This window comes from Oratosquilla oratoria, chromosome 24 (genome assembly GCF_046742065.1).
Source record: "Oratosquilla oratoria isolate Oo_2021 chromosome 24, ASM4674206v1, whole genome shotgun sequence".
NCBI lineage: Eukaryota > Metazoa > Arthropoda > Malacostraca > Stomatopoda > Squillidae > Oratosquilla > Oratosquilla oratoria.
This window is the reverse complement of record NC_134800.1, coordinates 46,530,589-46,546,858: the sequence shown is the minus strand read 5'-3', so window position 1 is coordinate 46,546,858 and position 16,270 is coordinate 46,530,589. Positions and strand designations below refer to the sequence as shown.

The 16,270-nt window shown below is 38.3% G+C and overlaps 1 protein-coding gene across 4 annotated transcripts in view; it reads right to left on the bottom strand.

Moving 5' to 3' along the window:
• Positions 1–494: 494 nt before the first annotated feature.
• LOC143038604 (uncharacterized) overlaps positions 495–16,270 on the bottom strand; it is a 38,629-nt gene continuing 22,853 nt past the window's right edge. For all 4 annotated transcript variants that reach the window (XM_076208045.1, XM_076208044.1, XM_076208043.1 and 1 more), the window contains exons 2-7: positions 15,386–15,534; positions 14,437–14,573; positions 13,260–14,215; positions 12,625–12,781; positions 11,593–11,883; positions 495–11,397 (exon numbers count right to left, since the gene is read on the bottom strand). In XM_076208045.1, the coding sequence (XP_076064160.1) occupies positions 11,247–11,397; positions 11,593–11,883; positions 12,625–12,781; positions 13,260–14,215; positions 14,437–14,573; positions 15,386–15,508 (1,815 nt within the window). In that variant the 5' untranslated portion in view covers positions 15,509–15,534 and the 3' untranslated portion in view covers positions 495–11,246. The remainder of the gene's footprint in view (positions 11,398–11,592; positions 11,884–12,624; positions 12,782–13,259; positions 14,216–14,436; positions 14,574–15,385; positions 15,535–16,270) is intronic.

Below are 16,270 nucleotides of genomic sequence, written 5' to 3'. Positions count from 1 at the left end.
CCCAGTGATGGGTGTCAGGTGCACAAAAATGCTTGACATCAGCTGGAGTAACAAAAGTCATGCAGTATGGAAGGTGTTAAGCAGTAGGCTGATAATCATGACATTGTCAGTGCCTCACAAAAGACCAGTCCTAATGAACTATTAAGATAAGACAGCCAAGGTAAATAAAACCTGATAGTGTACTTGTGTGTGTAACCTATAATTAGGTGGGTTATTAGTTGTGACTGGTTGACGGTTGCTATAAGTGTAGGTGTATTGCTCTTTGTACTGTTTATGGTTTCTTAACCCATCCTATCATTATTTTTTCAGTGTGCTTTTGAAGACCACCCCGAGATCTTGCTTCCACCTCTTTTGGTAGACGAGATGGGTAGGGCTGCAAGACCTTGAAATGGGATTCGTAGCAGGCAAGGAAAACATCACCCTCCATCATTACGGACTTGTATCTGGTACTTGAATTTCATTATTCAGTTTAAGGTTTGTCATCAAAGTCAGTAGCAATTTCACCAGTTTACTATCACAAGAGAGTACATGGTCTACATCAGGGTACTAAACAAAACACAAAAACAAACTGGGTGGCAAACCATGTGTTGCCTCAGCCTTGCTAGAGGAAGAGGAGGGAAATGAGGAAAAGAAAGAGGAAGGAGGATGAAGAAAGAGGCAAGTGATGCAATGAGAGTTTTATCACCTAACCACCTGCAGTAGGACTTTACATTTGCCCTTTATGCCATAAATACAACAGGGAAATAGTATGACTCCAAATAGGTGGAGGCATGACAGGGTGGTAGTTGGCCATTCTTCACTTCACCTCTTAAATATATTCTCTCTCCTCTACATTTCTCCTCCTCCAACAAGGCACCAAGTGACAGCACGCAACACACAATAATAATTACATAAAGTATTCACTGTGATGATCACATCACCTTCCTTATATGTTCGTAACAGTTATTTCCACCAGCAACAGGTTGTTAGCTGATGATTTTTTTTTCTACTTTTTCTTTTATCAATACAACATAGTATAACACCTCAGGTGAACAAAGACAGGTCATAATTATAGCTGTATTACATTAATAACTGATGTTTTATATGGTATAACCAAGGAATTGATACCACACATCCATACTAGTTGGAGACCATGGCGGCTTACTCTGGAATTGTGTTGTCATGATGTTCCACATATATTCTGGTAAGTGATTGAGTTTCTTGAATGTGTGCGAAGGAGGGGGGAGGGGAGGGGAAAAGCTGGAGTGCTTCAATGCATCCAGTCACAAGGTTCCTCAACCACAATACCAACAACTATAAACGTGTTTTGTATTAATACAAAAATACAGTAACTTCATTGGCAAACATTATTAGAAGAATCTTCATATTGTGATTTATGTAACTGTGCTTCACCTAACAATAATAAGTCAAATCTATAATTTTTTTTTCTCTAATATCATAGGACTCTTTCGCAATCTTTAGTTTTGCTAAGAAAAATATAACTATGGTCGGAGAGTATCTGATACTGCTCCGTGAATGCTACTACTTCTACTACTATTTACTACATCTTGGTATATGTGTGTGGGATTTCACAGCCTGCTCCATTTGGCCGAATCAAAGTCTGGTCAAGGGGATGATAAAAGGAGACGCACATACATAAAAGTATGTATACTCTCGACACAATTGGGCACACATACGCACAAGTACAATCACTTTTATGTTATGTCCATGGTCATGACATAGCAAAGGTAATTATAACGCATTTTTGGTTTTACATTGTTTCTTGACTTGTATCTATTGTAACAACTGATATACATGATTACAATATTTGAACTACCTGAATATCTGTGCCATTCATTCACATCTGAATCAACTTTTGAGTGACTGTACTCATGTCTGTATGCTGAAACAAACAAGAGGAAAATGTTCTCACTTTCAATTTTTATCTTGGTAACCAGTGCTACTGGTACTCAACTTTGATGCTTTTGCTTTCTTCCCTTTTCGTACATTTTCTTATTAATCCCTACACCCGCTGCTGTGCCTCTTTCCCTTCCCACACAAGCTTTAGTGTCTTCTTCCTCGGGTCCAAGATGGTGTGCAGTTAGAGCAAATGCACATCTTGGTTTCCGAGGATGTCTACCGAACAAGTAACAAAATATATACAAGCTGAATTTCAAAGGGATAGAATAATGATGGTAATAATAATAATTAATGATAATAATAATAATAATAATAATAACAACAGACATGTCAGATGATAATACTACATTAGACAAGATATAGAACCATGGTATAAAATATTGGCTATCACGTTTATTTGCTTATTACTAGAGTGTGTTGAGATCAAACATATCTTCAGCCCATGGTCCAACACTCCACCTCTTTGAGGGAAAACCACCACAGGTGCCAGGCTTCATATATAGATACAATGGTCCAATCAAAAGGGTTTGAGACCACCAAGGATATCACTGAAATGAGGCAGGGAAAAATATGACTTGTTCACAAAGTTATAAAAGTTAGGATAAGTATGATATCAATCTACCTTCTGAACACAGGTATATACAGTGTATCATACACGTGCACACACACGAACATTACAGATATGTATGTACATAACCATACACACACATGTATACATACATGCTCCAAACATAATGCATTTACATGTGAAATAGCCAAGCCTGTAGTGGTTGATGAGCTTTGCATTGAACCGTCAACAAAATGTCTCCCTCCCTGCTAACTTGTGCACTGGGACAATGAAACTATTTAATAAAAAACAATAAATGTGCTACAATGTGAAAGAATAAACCATATCCACAATATAGCAACAGAAAAAATTAGTTACAAGCAATTGGCAAAAAATAACAAAGGAAAAATTATTGGTGTCTTGTTTGTGTATGTGCAATACACTTTTGCACCAGAATAGAAACCTAAATATGTAACTATACAAATTACAAAATATTTACCAGTAAAAATATCAGGAGTATAATTTATAACTCATGATACTATAATTACAATTACACTTTGTACCCAGGCAACAACAGGAAGTTTTTGCTCTATTAAAAAATTAATTTTATATATATATATGTGTGTGTGTACATATATAATATACACACACATGCACACACACAGATTTTATTCTATATACAAACATAAATATAAAAACAAACATATACGCAAATACACATTCATATATATATATATATATATATAAATATATATATATATTCATGCATAAACATCCATATGATTGTACATGTATACGTATAAATGTGCATCACGTATATAATAAAATCAATGCAATGTATAACCAATCCACAAAAATAAGAGTGTATGTGTACATGTATACATACATAATATATAGATACACATATACATGTACATATATACTCATAGATACACACACACACATATATATACACACACACACACACATGTAGATATACATATATAGATATACATATATATCTATTATTAAGAAATTCCCATTTTATAAATTGTAAACAATAAAAGGTTTCTTCCTCTTACAGATGTAAACGGCACAATCCTAATGGATGCTGTTCAACATTTAAAGCCGACAATACAATGGTAATCATATAACTATAATATTATTTTAAGCTAATTAGATTAATATTAAACATTAACCAAATAGCTGAAAGTACCATTAACATTGCAAGGAAGTCCCAACTATAATAAAGATGGAAGAAAAGGAAGACACGAAAGAAAGGAAAGGGCAGAAGAGTAGATGACCTGTTGTTAGCGAGACAGAAAGGCATAGATGTCCTGGCCTGCTCCGCATAACAGTGGATGCACGACTGCATTTAGAATGAAGGAATATAGCGCAACATTGGCAATCACAAAGTTCGAAAAAGAAGAAGAAGAAAAAAAGGCTATTTTAAACCATGTCTGATCTTACACATGCTTCCACATGGCACAGGACATTCCAAGTATTCCATACGTACACACACACGAACCACCCACCCACAATAGTTTTGAGTCTGCAACGATCATGCTCTATTCCCCCCACACAAGAAAGCAACATGCCTGAACATCCTTTAGCCAATGTTGGCTAAGGTAGGTTATATATTCTGATTTGCCAACACTTTCAACCACTGGAAAGAAATGCAGTAACAAGATCAGCACACACACACACACGATGGCAATGGAAGAAGCAAACACTCCCACATGAAAGAGAATAGTAGTTACTTCAGAGGAGCCTACATGATTTGTGCAGTACCTCAAGGCATCACCTTTCATTAATGCAATTTAAATATCTATCCAAGTAAGGACTTTCCTTGATCATATGAAACCTACTAAATCTTAAGTGTCACACAGTTCACACAGCAGGAAATATTTTTGTGTCAGTTTTGACACAAATGGAAAAGAGTAACTGGTTCTGAAACAACAGAAGCAGCTTCAGTATCATGCTGTTGACACTACTTGTCATAATAGGTGATGCCATGGACCTTTATGAGCCTTTGCCTCTGACACAAGGAAAGTTATTCAGAATTGCCCTCACCAAGGAAGCTCTTAGCTCCCGCCACCCTAATAGTACATGAAAGACACTGCTGAGCCTCCCTCAGAGGCTTCATTGAGGCAACCTTAAAACCTTAGGGTTTCTTCTTAAGAATACATCAAGGGCATGACATTGCAGTTCATGGGTAAGTCTGGTCAGCTAATTACTAATCAAAGGCAAGTCTGGTCCGCCAATGGCTCAAGCAAGGCTGTGGGATATGGTTTAAACTCTTTTGATGGATGGATTTGGGGTGGATTTAACTTAATTCACTGTAAGTCACAATAGAAAGGCTGCACAGCAAAATTGGAGTGTACAACAACTCAAACTATAACTGGTGTTGTCTTCTAAACAAAATACCAGCAGTAGTTCCAATTCTGCACTATTTCAATGTGGTGGCGCACTATAAAGATTTTCAGGACAGGCAATTTCATTCAGACAAGAGCAAGGACACCTGGTTAAAGCTGAATGAAATAACTGTCATTTGCTACAAAATCTACAGTGCATCTCCATCTTGAAGGGTTGTACTATGCCCTCTTTCTTCATTGACTCATCCTCCTCCTACTCACACAAAATTCACCAAAATGTTGAAGCAGGAGTTTTACAGACTCCAAACTCAACAAGGTTAGGTTTGAGCGAGTCCCTGAATATTGGGTCTGAATCAGCCGTTAACTCAGCTTGAGTAAGCTTACACTAATACGGGTGATCGGTCAGAGGGAACCCCTTCAACACTGTCATACTTCAAGTATTTTTGCTGTGAAGAATAAGAGATGCTTTCACTAGCCATGGGGAGGAATTCTGAAGGGAATCTTGAATGACCTGAACTACAGTACATTCACATCAGAACTCCCACTCTCCCTCCAGCTAAATGGAATAATCTGAAAAAACTCGACATAAATCCATAAAGCATAACACAGTGCTGAAGGAGTTAAACGAGACTAGTCTTACCTAAGAAAAACAACAGCACACTGAAGAAGTCATGAGCAATACTTTCACCACACTTACAGAACCAAGGCTTCAGAAGGGGGGTACAGTTTGTGCTACAAAATTCATGTTGATTCAGCATGAAGCATGGTGTACTGTTAATAATGCTTACAAATGCTAACACAAGGTTGAATACTGATACTAATTGTCTCAATGATACTAACACCTTTAGGTTGTACATTTCCCCTGATTCTCCCCCTCCAAAACCTTACCGATATATAAGAATAATAATTTACACATAAAGGTTAGGGTCTTAGGTAAGAGAGTAGAAAAATACTTCTTTTAATACTCTGAAGAGTAAACAAAAATAAAATGTCTAAGAGTTTGTGCTTGTCAAAAGACTCCAGATACATCAAAAGAAGCTTGCTGGGTGAGGCCCATGTATCTGATCCAAGCTAACTATTCAGACCACTCGGCCAATACATTTTTGAAAGCCTTTTTCAATGTTGTTTGGTTTTCTTTAAGGAGAATGAAATAATTAACAAATCCATTGTCACTTGTGAGAAAAATAAATGTGCTCCTCTCAAACCAATACATACATTCCAACAGCAAATAAAATTTGTGCTAACATGTGGAGAAAACATACGGTTTGATAAAAAATTTTGAAGACCAATAATCTGCATTTTCACAAGACCACTAAAACATGGTCATAACTCCATGGTAACCACAATAATTATGAAAAGAACTTGTCTATAACCCAAAGTTTCTCCACAATTATAATGGTACTATATTAAATTTCTTCTTCTCTCCTATTGATATACCTATCATATGAATGAAAGAGAAAGAAAGTGAAGAGAAAAAGAAAAAAAAGAGAAATAAAAAGAGTGTGTATGTAGGTACCCACATACATAAACTAAAATAAGTTTTAGATACTTCAATATACAAAACAAACCCTGATTCATGGAAAAAGACTGCCAAAGACCACTAGACAAACAGAACCAACATACACAAGAAAGCCTAAGTCTCCATTTTTGTGGGATCAAATACTGGAAGCTCTACAATACAGACTATGAGTTATCTAGTATTCTAAAATCTTCAAGTTATCTAGACATCCTAAAATCATCTCAGCCTCGTGTTTATATCTCACCATGGCCAAGCAGCAGACTTGTTACATACAGGGGTCATTACTCCAATCACAGTAGACCACACTAACTCCGATATCCTACTGAAGCAACAACCTGATGTCCCTCCCATATGCCACTTTGAAGGTTTTGGTCATTAAAAAGGCTAGAAATATCAAATTCTATTGTTTGTGACAGCCCTCAATTCTCATTGTGATTATCTATTTGCCCTCCTATGACATGACCTGTTTAAAGATGAAGGTTCTGCACTGAGAATGTGTACACCAATACTGTTAAGAAATCACATGACACAAGGAATACAACACGGCAGGAGGAGTTTGACATGAAAAGTATCACATGACAGTAGTGATATTACAACATGAAAGACATCCTTCCATGTAAAGGCAAGACCAACATTGACAACACATGTGCTTCATCCATGGATTGAAAGCCCTCTCCTTCTGATAACTGCACAGGGTCATCATAGGTAATGACCCTCCAGTTAACTTCCCAACAACGTCAGAAAAACATTACGATCCTTGCAAGCCTACATTAACTTTTGAATTTCATTGATATAAGGTGATTTTAAGCACAAGATTATTCGTATATTTTATATAGAAAAATATAGAATTCTTACCTTCCTGTTTTTCATAATCATTCAATTAAAAATGGAAACTATAATGATTTCATAATACTATGAGTACAAACAATATATAAAGAACTCTTTTTAAATAATTTTCTCACTGGAAATGCAACAGCCACTTATTATTGATATAACTAAGTATACCGAAAACGTAGCTCAGTAAATATACGAAAACAAATATTTTAATTTAAGATGGACTGGAGGAAAGAAGAAGAAAGAAGAAGAAAAAAAAAAAAAAAAAAATTCAAGGCACATTTAGTGTATTCTAACACTTATTAATATCATTAAAACACCATAATCCCTCTGGATTCCTCAAATCTGTGAATGCTCTAATTCCTCACTTCCCTTAGGCCTACCTATTAGATTGTCATGAAAAAATCTCGCATGTTAACACTTAGGTTCAGACGCACTAATGTAGTGTTGTATTTACCTTTTCAATGTGATGACTTGCATCAGAATTTTGCTTCAGGTGATGCCAGACAATTCTATTCAGCTGAAGAGTGGACTATAGACAACAGGGCTTGGAACGAGACATTGCTTTGTCCCAAATCCAGAATAATAATTTCTACCTCAAGTTTTTCAGACTGGAGACCTGCAGCGCTACAGTGGCCAGTAATGGTTCTCGGGCCCTCTCAACAGATATCTCTGAGAAGAAACAACTAACTGTTGCCTGTGTTGTATTAATGTGTGACTGTTTCTATGTCATTGTTTTACTGTAATAGTAGTAATGGGAGGTAAACAAGTCACCAGCTGTCACTTTCCTTTTTTGAAATATTGAAGAAATACAGCTGAATTTGGGAGAAAATATCTTGGGCCTGATCCAAAAACAGAACAATGGCCAACTGGGGTACCTCTAGATCAAGGTGAGGGTGTAAACAGATATTTGAAGATGGGCAACAAAGAGGAGACTCCCTGACATCTACCTTGCAGATACACCACACGAGGGTACATCTCACTGGCTGCTACTAAGTCCATCTCACAGCTCAAGAAATACATTGGTATTAGCCGAAACAAAACTCCAAGAAGTACATCACGATGTTGAAGAGGTTAACATGTCAGCCAAACCAGAGCATTAATTCCTTAATTACATGATTAAAATTTGATTGTCATGACTCAAAAGAGGGAGAGACAAAGAAATGATAAGAGAAAGGAAGGTAAGAGGAGAAACAAGGAATGATTTGTAATAGTGGAGAGAAAGATAAATGGTGGAGAGGAAATGATAGTTATGGACAGTTGGAGGGAGAGCAGAGCAAAGTAGTACTCCTGCTCAATCACAGCAAATTGGTTACATTGACTTTTCAGTCTCTTCACCTACACTATCATCTTTACAAAAAAATATACATCTTAAAATTAGTGAAATTACTCAAAAGTATATAGAAGCTATAAAAGGGGCAAACTGATGAAGCAGATAATGCCTATCCAATGTTTTCCAAATAAAGGCTGCCTTAATTCTCAGTATATACAAATCTGTTTGCACTTGTACAGTGTGAGCATGCACATCCATGAACCTTTCATATACAAAAGTATATCTATGTAAACAAGTGTGTATTCTGGTTACATATATGCCTACACATTATGTATATCATGTATGTATCCATACATATTCTGTGTCTAGACTTTATAGACAAACACATACATATACACATATTTACATGTGTATATACATTTCACATGTGTAAAACAAACTGTATAATGTGTATGTATATGTATAGAAGCATGTGTATATATGCACATATACATTTCTCTTGTAGCAGATGAAGTTGATAGATATTGAGGATTCATTTTAATAATTTTCTTGCATACATTTTCTATATGACATACAGTCAACTTATTTTGTTAAGTAAGTTTACTTAATAACTCACTTATTGTGACCGACATTTTGGGACTGTATTGTTCCATCTTCAAGGGTGAAGAGTTGTGTCTTTTCGTGTCTCTTGTTAATGTATAGAATTGTATGGTGGACAAGGTCATCACTGATTGTCTGATGCCTGCCAATGAGCGTGTGTAATGTTCTTACCTTCAGTGAGCTCTCCTAGTGGGCGAGATGATGGGGTTTCCCAGTCTTCCTATTGTCACTCTCTTCCCTGATGGCAAAGTTTGAAGGTCTTCCACTTGAATATTTATGGTCGGTTTTGTCTGAATGTCAAGGGCTTCTAGGAATCTGTGGGGATCTTGTTCTCCATTATGGTAATTGTTTCAATCAAGGTCTTGCCTTGTTAATGGTTTGTTGTGTGTGTCGTGTAATGGGATTTAATAGATACATTGCTTAAGTGGCATGACAGACTTCTTGTTAATTTTGTGGCTGTCATACTAATATATGGGTGAGGCCTACATTCATCACTACTGCAGCTGTATTGATAGATAACATGGTCTTCCTGTAGACATGTTTTTGTGGTGTTGGGGTGACTGCATAACAATGATGTGGATGTGTTTTGTTGGGTCAATGGGTTGTACATTTTTTGGTGGATATTTTGAATAATTTTCTAATCTGTCTTGTATTCTGCACAAAGTTACAGAATACGTTAAGTTCTCTCTATGTCATATAGAAAATATATGCAAGAAAACTGTCAAAAATGAATCCTCAATAATATTCAACCTCATTTGTCTACAAGAGAATATACTACCTGGCCACACGAGATATACATTTCTGTATATATAAATATGCATACAAATGTATACACATATACATACATGTTCAAGTATATATACGTCTATATATCTATAAATGTATACATACACACACATATATACAAGCAACTGTGAATGTAAACCCATAAGTACAAACAAACACACACACAGTCACTCATTAAATATACTGTACTAGTAAGTAGAGCCAGGAGACAATGCCCTAGACATGGCTAAACAGTTTTCCCAGATTTGTTAATGAAAAAACTATGGCATTCCCTTTCTGTAGAACCCTTGGGTCAAATTAATTTTAGGGAAATTCATTATGTTATCTAGGAAAATTGTGTGTCAATTCGGAGCTAAGTTCAAGTCCCACAAGCAAGACAAATAAGTTGTATGCTGACGGGAGTGGGGGAAAGAAAAAATTAATAGGGATTACAATATTTGGGCTGGCGACTGTAAATACTGATGTAAACATAACAAAGTATAAATACGAGAAACTAACAGTTTCTCCAAAAGCTGAGACTAAGAGATCACAAACGAGTGTATTGAGAAAAACACATTTGTTCAGTATATAATTTGTCCTCGCCATATTCTGATGCAAACAAATGCATCAAATGCTCAAAGGCCTTCATCACACTGACTGGTTAACCCCTTCAAGACCGCAGTACATTTTACAGATTTTGCTGCCAAATGCCAAACTGTTCTACTCATCTTGAGAACCCAATCTGAGCCTGTCAGGAGGTCTTGCGATCCTATTCAGGCTGGGATTTTCCCTCAACTGAACAAAATTGGCATCTACTACAACAAAGTCCTTACTATATGCCATCATACTGCTGGGGGTTAACACTTTAAGAATAAAAATAAAAATAAAATAATAATAATAATAATAAAATAAAACACCAGAGATAGTTTTCAATAAACAAAAACCTAATTGATGCCACATCTATGGTTACTTGACAAACATCTTCCACTGCAAAGTCCAAGAGGAAACGGTGACTCGTTTTCACCGCAGACCCAGAACATGCCAATGAATAAAGTCTATGATCACAACTCCTTTTCTCATGCTACCATGAAGGAGAATGTCTTCAACCCTTTTTTTCCACACTCACACACACACACACAGACACACAAAGCGCTTTTATTGTATCACATGATAAGGTCACACTACAACACTTTTTCTCTCTCTCTTGCAATGAATTATTTATCAGCTACTATGAACACTCACATTGTAAGACATGATCTTAACAATAGCATATGTACTCAGTCACTGGGCATATAAGTTTTCAGTTCTGAGTCTCTAATTAAAATACCTTTTCTTCCTGATGCTATATTTCTCATCACACGTATCACCTTAATGCACCCACATGGGGTATTCACTGTACAGTTACTTTGTCTCCTCTCTTGCTCTACAAACCATTCTTTCATTCAGCACAAATGCTTAGCTGGTGGAATGGGACCGCTTCCTCTTCCAGCAATCTGGGTCTATCCTCTTTCTTTCCTCTGCTTGCACTCGTGCTTCTGAATTGAATTTCTCTCGTTCCTCTTCAGCCAAGGTCTTCCACATAGCTCCCAACAATACTGAGATTGCCCTGGAAACAAAGAGTTCACATAACCTTACTTATGACAATTAACTTTTATCTTTAGACAAAAAACCACTCAAATATCTTCCATATGTACCATATCTGGTGCAAGAAAAATTAAATGCATTAAAAAAAAAACATGCAGCTGTATTTAAGGGAGTTGGTGATCGAAAACATCTAATTTAGCATAAGCTCTATACCTACCTATTGTCTTTGCCTGGATACTGTTGAATAAGTTTGAGTCTATGATATTTAGCATACAACATAAATCCATTCATTGGCCGCCGTGGTCTACTACAGCCTTCTGCACCAGCAACACCTCCCATGCCACCTCCTCCTCCTCCACGCCCATCACGTCGTTTTGAAGGTGACGCAGGTGGAGACAGGAAGACTGAACGATGAGTGTGTGGAGCTAAGGTGGCACTTGGAGGAGCTGAGTAGTTTCCAGGAGCAACAGCACCCATTGAATTTTCACAGCTCTCATCAAACTCAAACCTGAAGACAATATTGAAAAAATAAATAAACAAAATAAACAAATAAATAAAAATAAATAAAATACATACATACAACCAAGGGCTCTTTCCCCCTTACCAGGGAGGTTACTAAAGTCATTAGGCATAATTTCACTCCCATCCACCATCCCTCCCTCCCTCTCATCTTGGCTCCTCATGGATGACAGGTCATCCCTGTATCCTGGGGTCAGAAGCAATGTAGCAAGACACAACAAATCCACAACAAGGCCACTTCATTTAATTGGTGACAACCCTCTCCACCCCCACATGCAGAAAAAGAGAAGACTGGTTATCCCTTCACGCTGCATCAAAATATAATCCACACATAACCAATCCCTAAACCCCCCCCCCACCTACTCCTTTTCATGCATCACAGAAAAAAAAAATATAATAATAATAATGCATACATTCTGCCAAACATGGATGGGAAAGGGGAAACAGAAAGGTGTGAGTGGAGAGTGGTTGTGAATGTGTAACAAATTTACATGGCCTGAAGGGATTTTATTTTGTCTGCTCTATAAATTCATAAGTGGAACACGAAAGAGGGTTGCTATATAATGAAGCAATGGGGGTGCTGAGTCTTCCTGCATTACTTCTGACCCAGACAGCGGGTGAGGGAACAGGAATGATCCTTCATCCACAAGCAGCAAGATTCACGCATCCACACAAATCTGGTGTTGGATATATGGACAACAATAAATTACAAAGACCAAGGAAAACTTACTGCTTGATACCATCAGAAAATTCTGGAGTGATGACTGGGATGGGTGTCTGCGTAGTCTCTGGGTGATACGGCGGCAAGCAGACATCACCCTCTTGTAGCTGCTGACATGGAAAACCATACCGTTCTGTTGCTCGTTCTGGGAACACACTACACCAACCTGGAATCGGAGACAAAATATTTTAAATACTTTTCACCATGTCACAAGGCAACCTTTTCATTGGCAATTTTGGCATTAATTCTTTCATTAAATTACCATCACCAATTAATTTTCATTCTGCTATTGGGAACCCTTAGCCCAATGAAAGACTTCAACCTACTTCTATCAACACTGATACTATGAGGGCGAGACTGTACCCAGAGCACTATATGAAGCAGAGATGGATTATAAGGAACCTTGAGATAGGAATTATTTTTATGTGTCTTACTGCACTGCCTTTGACCCAGGAAGTGGGTGAGGGACAGGGATTGCCCTTCATTCACAAGAATCTAGAATACAATTGGATGAAGAGTAGAGTTGATAAGTTTTGAAAATAGGTTGGGAAATGATTCTTACTGTCCACCACCTTGCAGGAGCAAAATAAGCAGGTACCTATCATTGGTCCCATGGGTGGGAATCAACATTTGAAATGAATTACCTTTGCCATGAACATAGAAGGGATGGTCTGAGGGAGTAATTGCCACAATGTCTTGCTGTTGTACCATTACTGGCTGGAAGTGTAGGTGGCAAAAGGCTGGACCAGTGCTGGGATGAGGAGGAGGTTCTCGAAGGATCTTCATAAGGTGGAGGCCATGAGGAAAGTACCTCTGATGGTGTGCCCTCTCAAGCTGACCAAGTTCTTCACTCAGTCTTGGGCCCGAGATCTGACCTCCATTGAGCACAAAATGGACTTGAACGCCAGCCATGAACACGGACCATACATTGGTTGGCCACTGGTGCGAAAAGGTCGCTGGAGAATGCAGGGGAGACATGGATGGGGGTAGTGGAGACGACCCAGCAGAAAGCTTTTCTCCACTACAAAGGCCACCACCACTATAATGGTGGTGGTGTGGGGAAGGCATATTGTGATGAGGAGATGGCATATTATGGTGGGGAGATGGGATGTGTGTTGTGAGATGGGGGGAAGGAATGTGTGGGGAAGCAGTCAAGTGACACTCACTCACAGCCATGTCACTTTCTAACTCTTCCCTGGATGAGTTCAGTGAGGAAGTGGAAGGATGAGAGGGAGCGGGAGACAAGAGAGAAGAAGGCAGTCCCCCAATGGGTGTTGTAGTAAGATTGAGAGGGCCCTGTGAGCCCCCTGAAATGCCCCCAGCCCCTAATGATGAGCCTGAAGGAGGAGCAGGGTTTTCCCCAAAACTAAATCTGCTGCTATTTGTGATAACAGGAATGGCTGAGTGAGGGTGTGGAGTGTGAGGAGTGTGGGGTGTTGGCAGTCCTGGAATCTTGAGCGATGATGAGGAAGATGAAGATGATGATTGCTGAATCACTTGTGTGTCTCTTACTTCAGCCTTTGACTTAATGACCCCAGTGGATGCATTTGCAGGCAATTGAAGACCCTGTGCCTCCAACTGGTAGGACCAACTGTGGGCCCTAACAAGTCACGAGAAAAAATATATATCAATCACAAAACAAGGGATGCACTTGTTTCATTATATAAAACAGTCCATTTTCCTTAATATTGTACAGCCAATACTGTTACCCTTCCTAAACAAGTACCACATAGGCTGACATAATATAGCAAATTCTCTGGAGCAATATATAATCACGTTTATTAATGTCATGCAGGTAATACCATAAAATCTCTCTCTCACCTTTTGCGAAGAGGAAGGTTCTTTTGTGTGTGTGGTGATCGAGGGCTGATGGTTGTGAAGGCAGCAAACTCTGTGATCATGGACTCTGGCTCCAGTGTCCTTTTGCTCAAGTCCAAGGGAGGTGGAACTGGGCGCATCTACAAAGAAACATTCCATACACTTAGGTTCTTCAGTATACAATTTGGCCTTTGTACTTTATACTAATTGGGGGTAAACCCAGAGTTGTGCAACTGTCTGACCTACACAGGCTTGTACTCTAAATCCGTTTTAATGGCTAAATGATACAATGTACTTTCTACTTTCCCCTGGACAGCACAATGAGAAGACATAACTGGAATGATAAATCCAGGCAAAATAAATATATAATACTGCAGAATGAGAACAACCACAAGGAAGAGGGTTGCCTACATGACTGCTCACAGTATAAGCAGTTTGGCTCATGGGTGAGAAGTTAAATGTTATGGGGCAGGATTTTTATAACAACTCGGCAGTGGGGGTTGCCAATTAAGTGAAGCAGCCTTGCTGTGGATGTACTGTCTTGCTACATTGCTTCTGACCCAGAGCAGTGGACAGGATAAAGGGATGACCTATCATCCATGAGGAGCTAAGATAAGAGGGAGGGGGTGATGGGAGTGGGCACATGCCTTTGACTTGGCTACCTCACATACAAGGGGGAAAAAGTTCTTGGTATATAGATAGAGACTCGGGAGTGGAACGAATATAGAAAAAATGGTCTAATCCCCCTTCTCTGACTTATATAGGAATATATGTTAAGAGTGTCTAAGTTAATAAGGCTTGATTACATATTCACTAATATTCAACGTGTTATCAATCCATAAATCACTGTCCATCTTTCAGAACCACATGCAGGTACCCGTCATTGACAGCCGTTCTTTGAGAAGAGCCTAACCACTCTAGTGTACAATGATGCACTCCAGCAAATACTTACCTTGCGTTTAATACTGAGATCACGTGGTTCATCGTGGACTGATGGTGAAAGGGGGAGGCAAGAGGAAGTGGCTGAGGACCTCCCCTCATCCAGGTCTGGGGACATCCGCTCTTCCAGCGACATGATGGATGCGCTGTATTACACCTTGTCTGTAAGGGAAAAAAGGTGGTCAATGGTCTTGACACTGGCGGCAATGAAATTTAACGAGGTTATAGCAACCAACCATATCTTACCAAATGAAATACGTCTTCCATACCATTGTACAACCTAAACAACGAGAACATTTACAACCTTTCCTAAACGGTACATACATAAACTTATCCTTCTTAAAATTATGCAACACATGAAAGTCCTGATTACCATTACAGTAAATATTCAGCAGTTGGCCATCTTCACGTCAAACAAAACAGAAGGTTATGCACAAATCTCGCTAAGCAATTCATTCCTGACCTTGCTCATGTCTGGGCTGATGATATGCCTTTCCATATATAATTTTTTTTTTTTACATTATAAATTCAATATAACAGCTTTATGACCCCCAACACCTTGATCATAAAAGCATACAAGATAATTTCAACACCCACTCAAACAACTTGCCCTATACATAATTTCCACTTAGGTATTCTGAATTGATTCTCACTCGTTCTAATAATTGGAGACAGATACCCTACAAGAATAGTTTCTATCCCATGAATATATACACGCACTAAAGTTCACGCCCCCACAAAAAAATAAAAAAAATAAAAAAAAACAATAAAAAACAAATTAATAAACAAATAAATCAAGCTCACAGCAACAACCAATCTCGTCCCCAACCTCTCTCCCACCCCACCCATCCAACCTCCCTTGGTTTCTTTACACAACCTACAGTCCCGACCGTTTTTT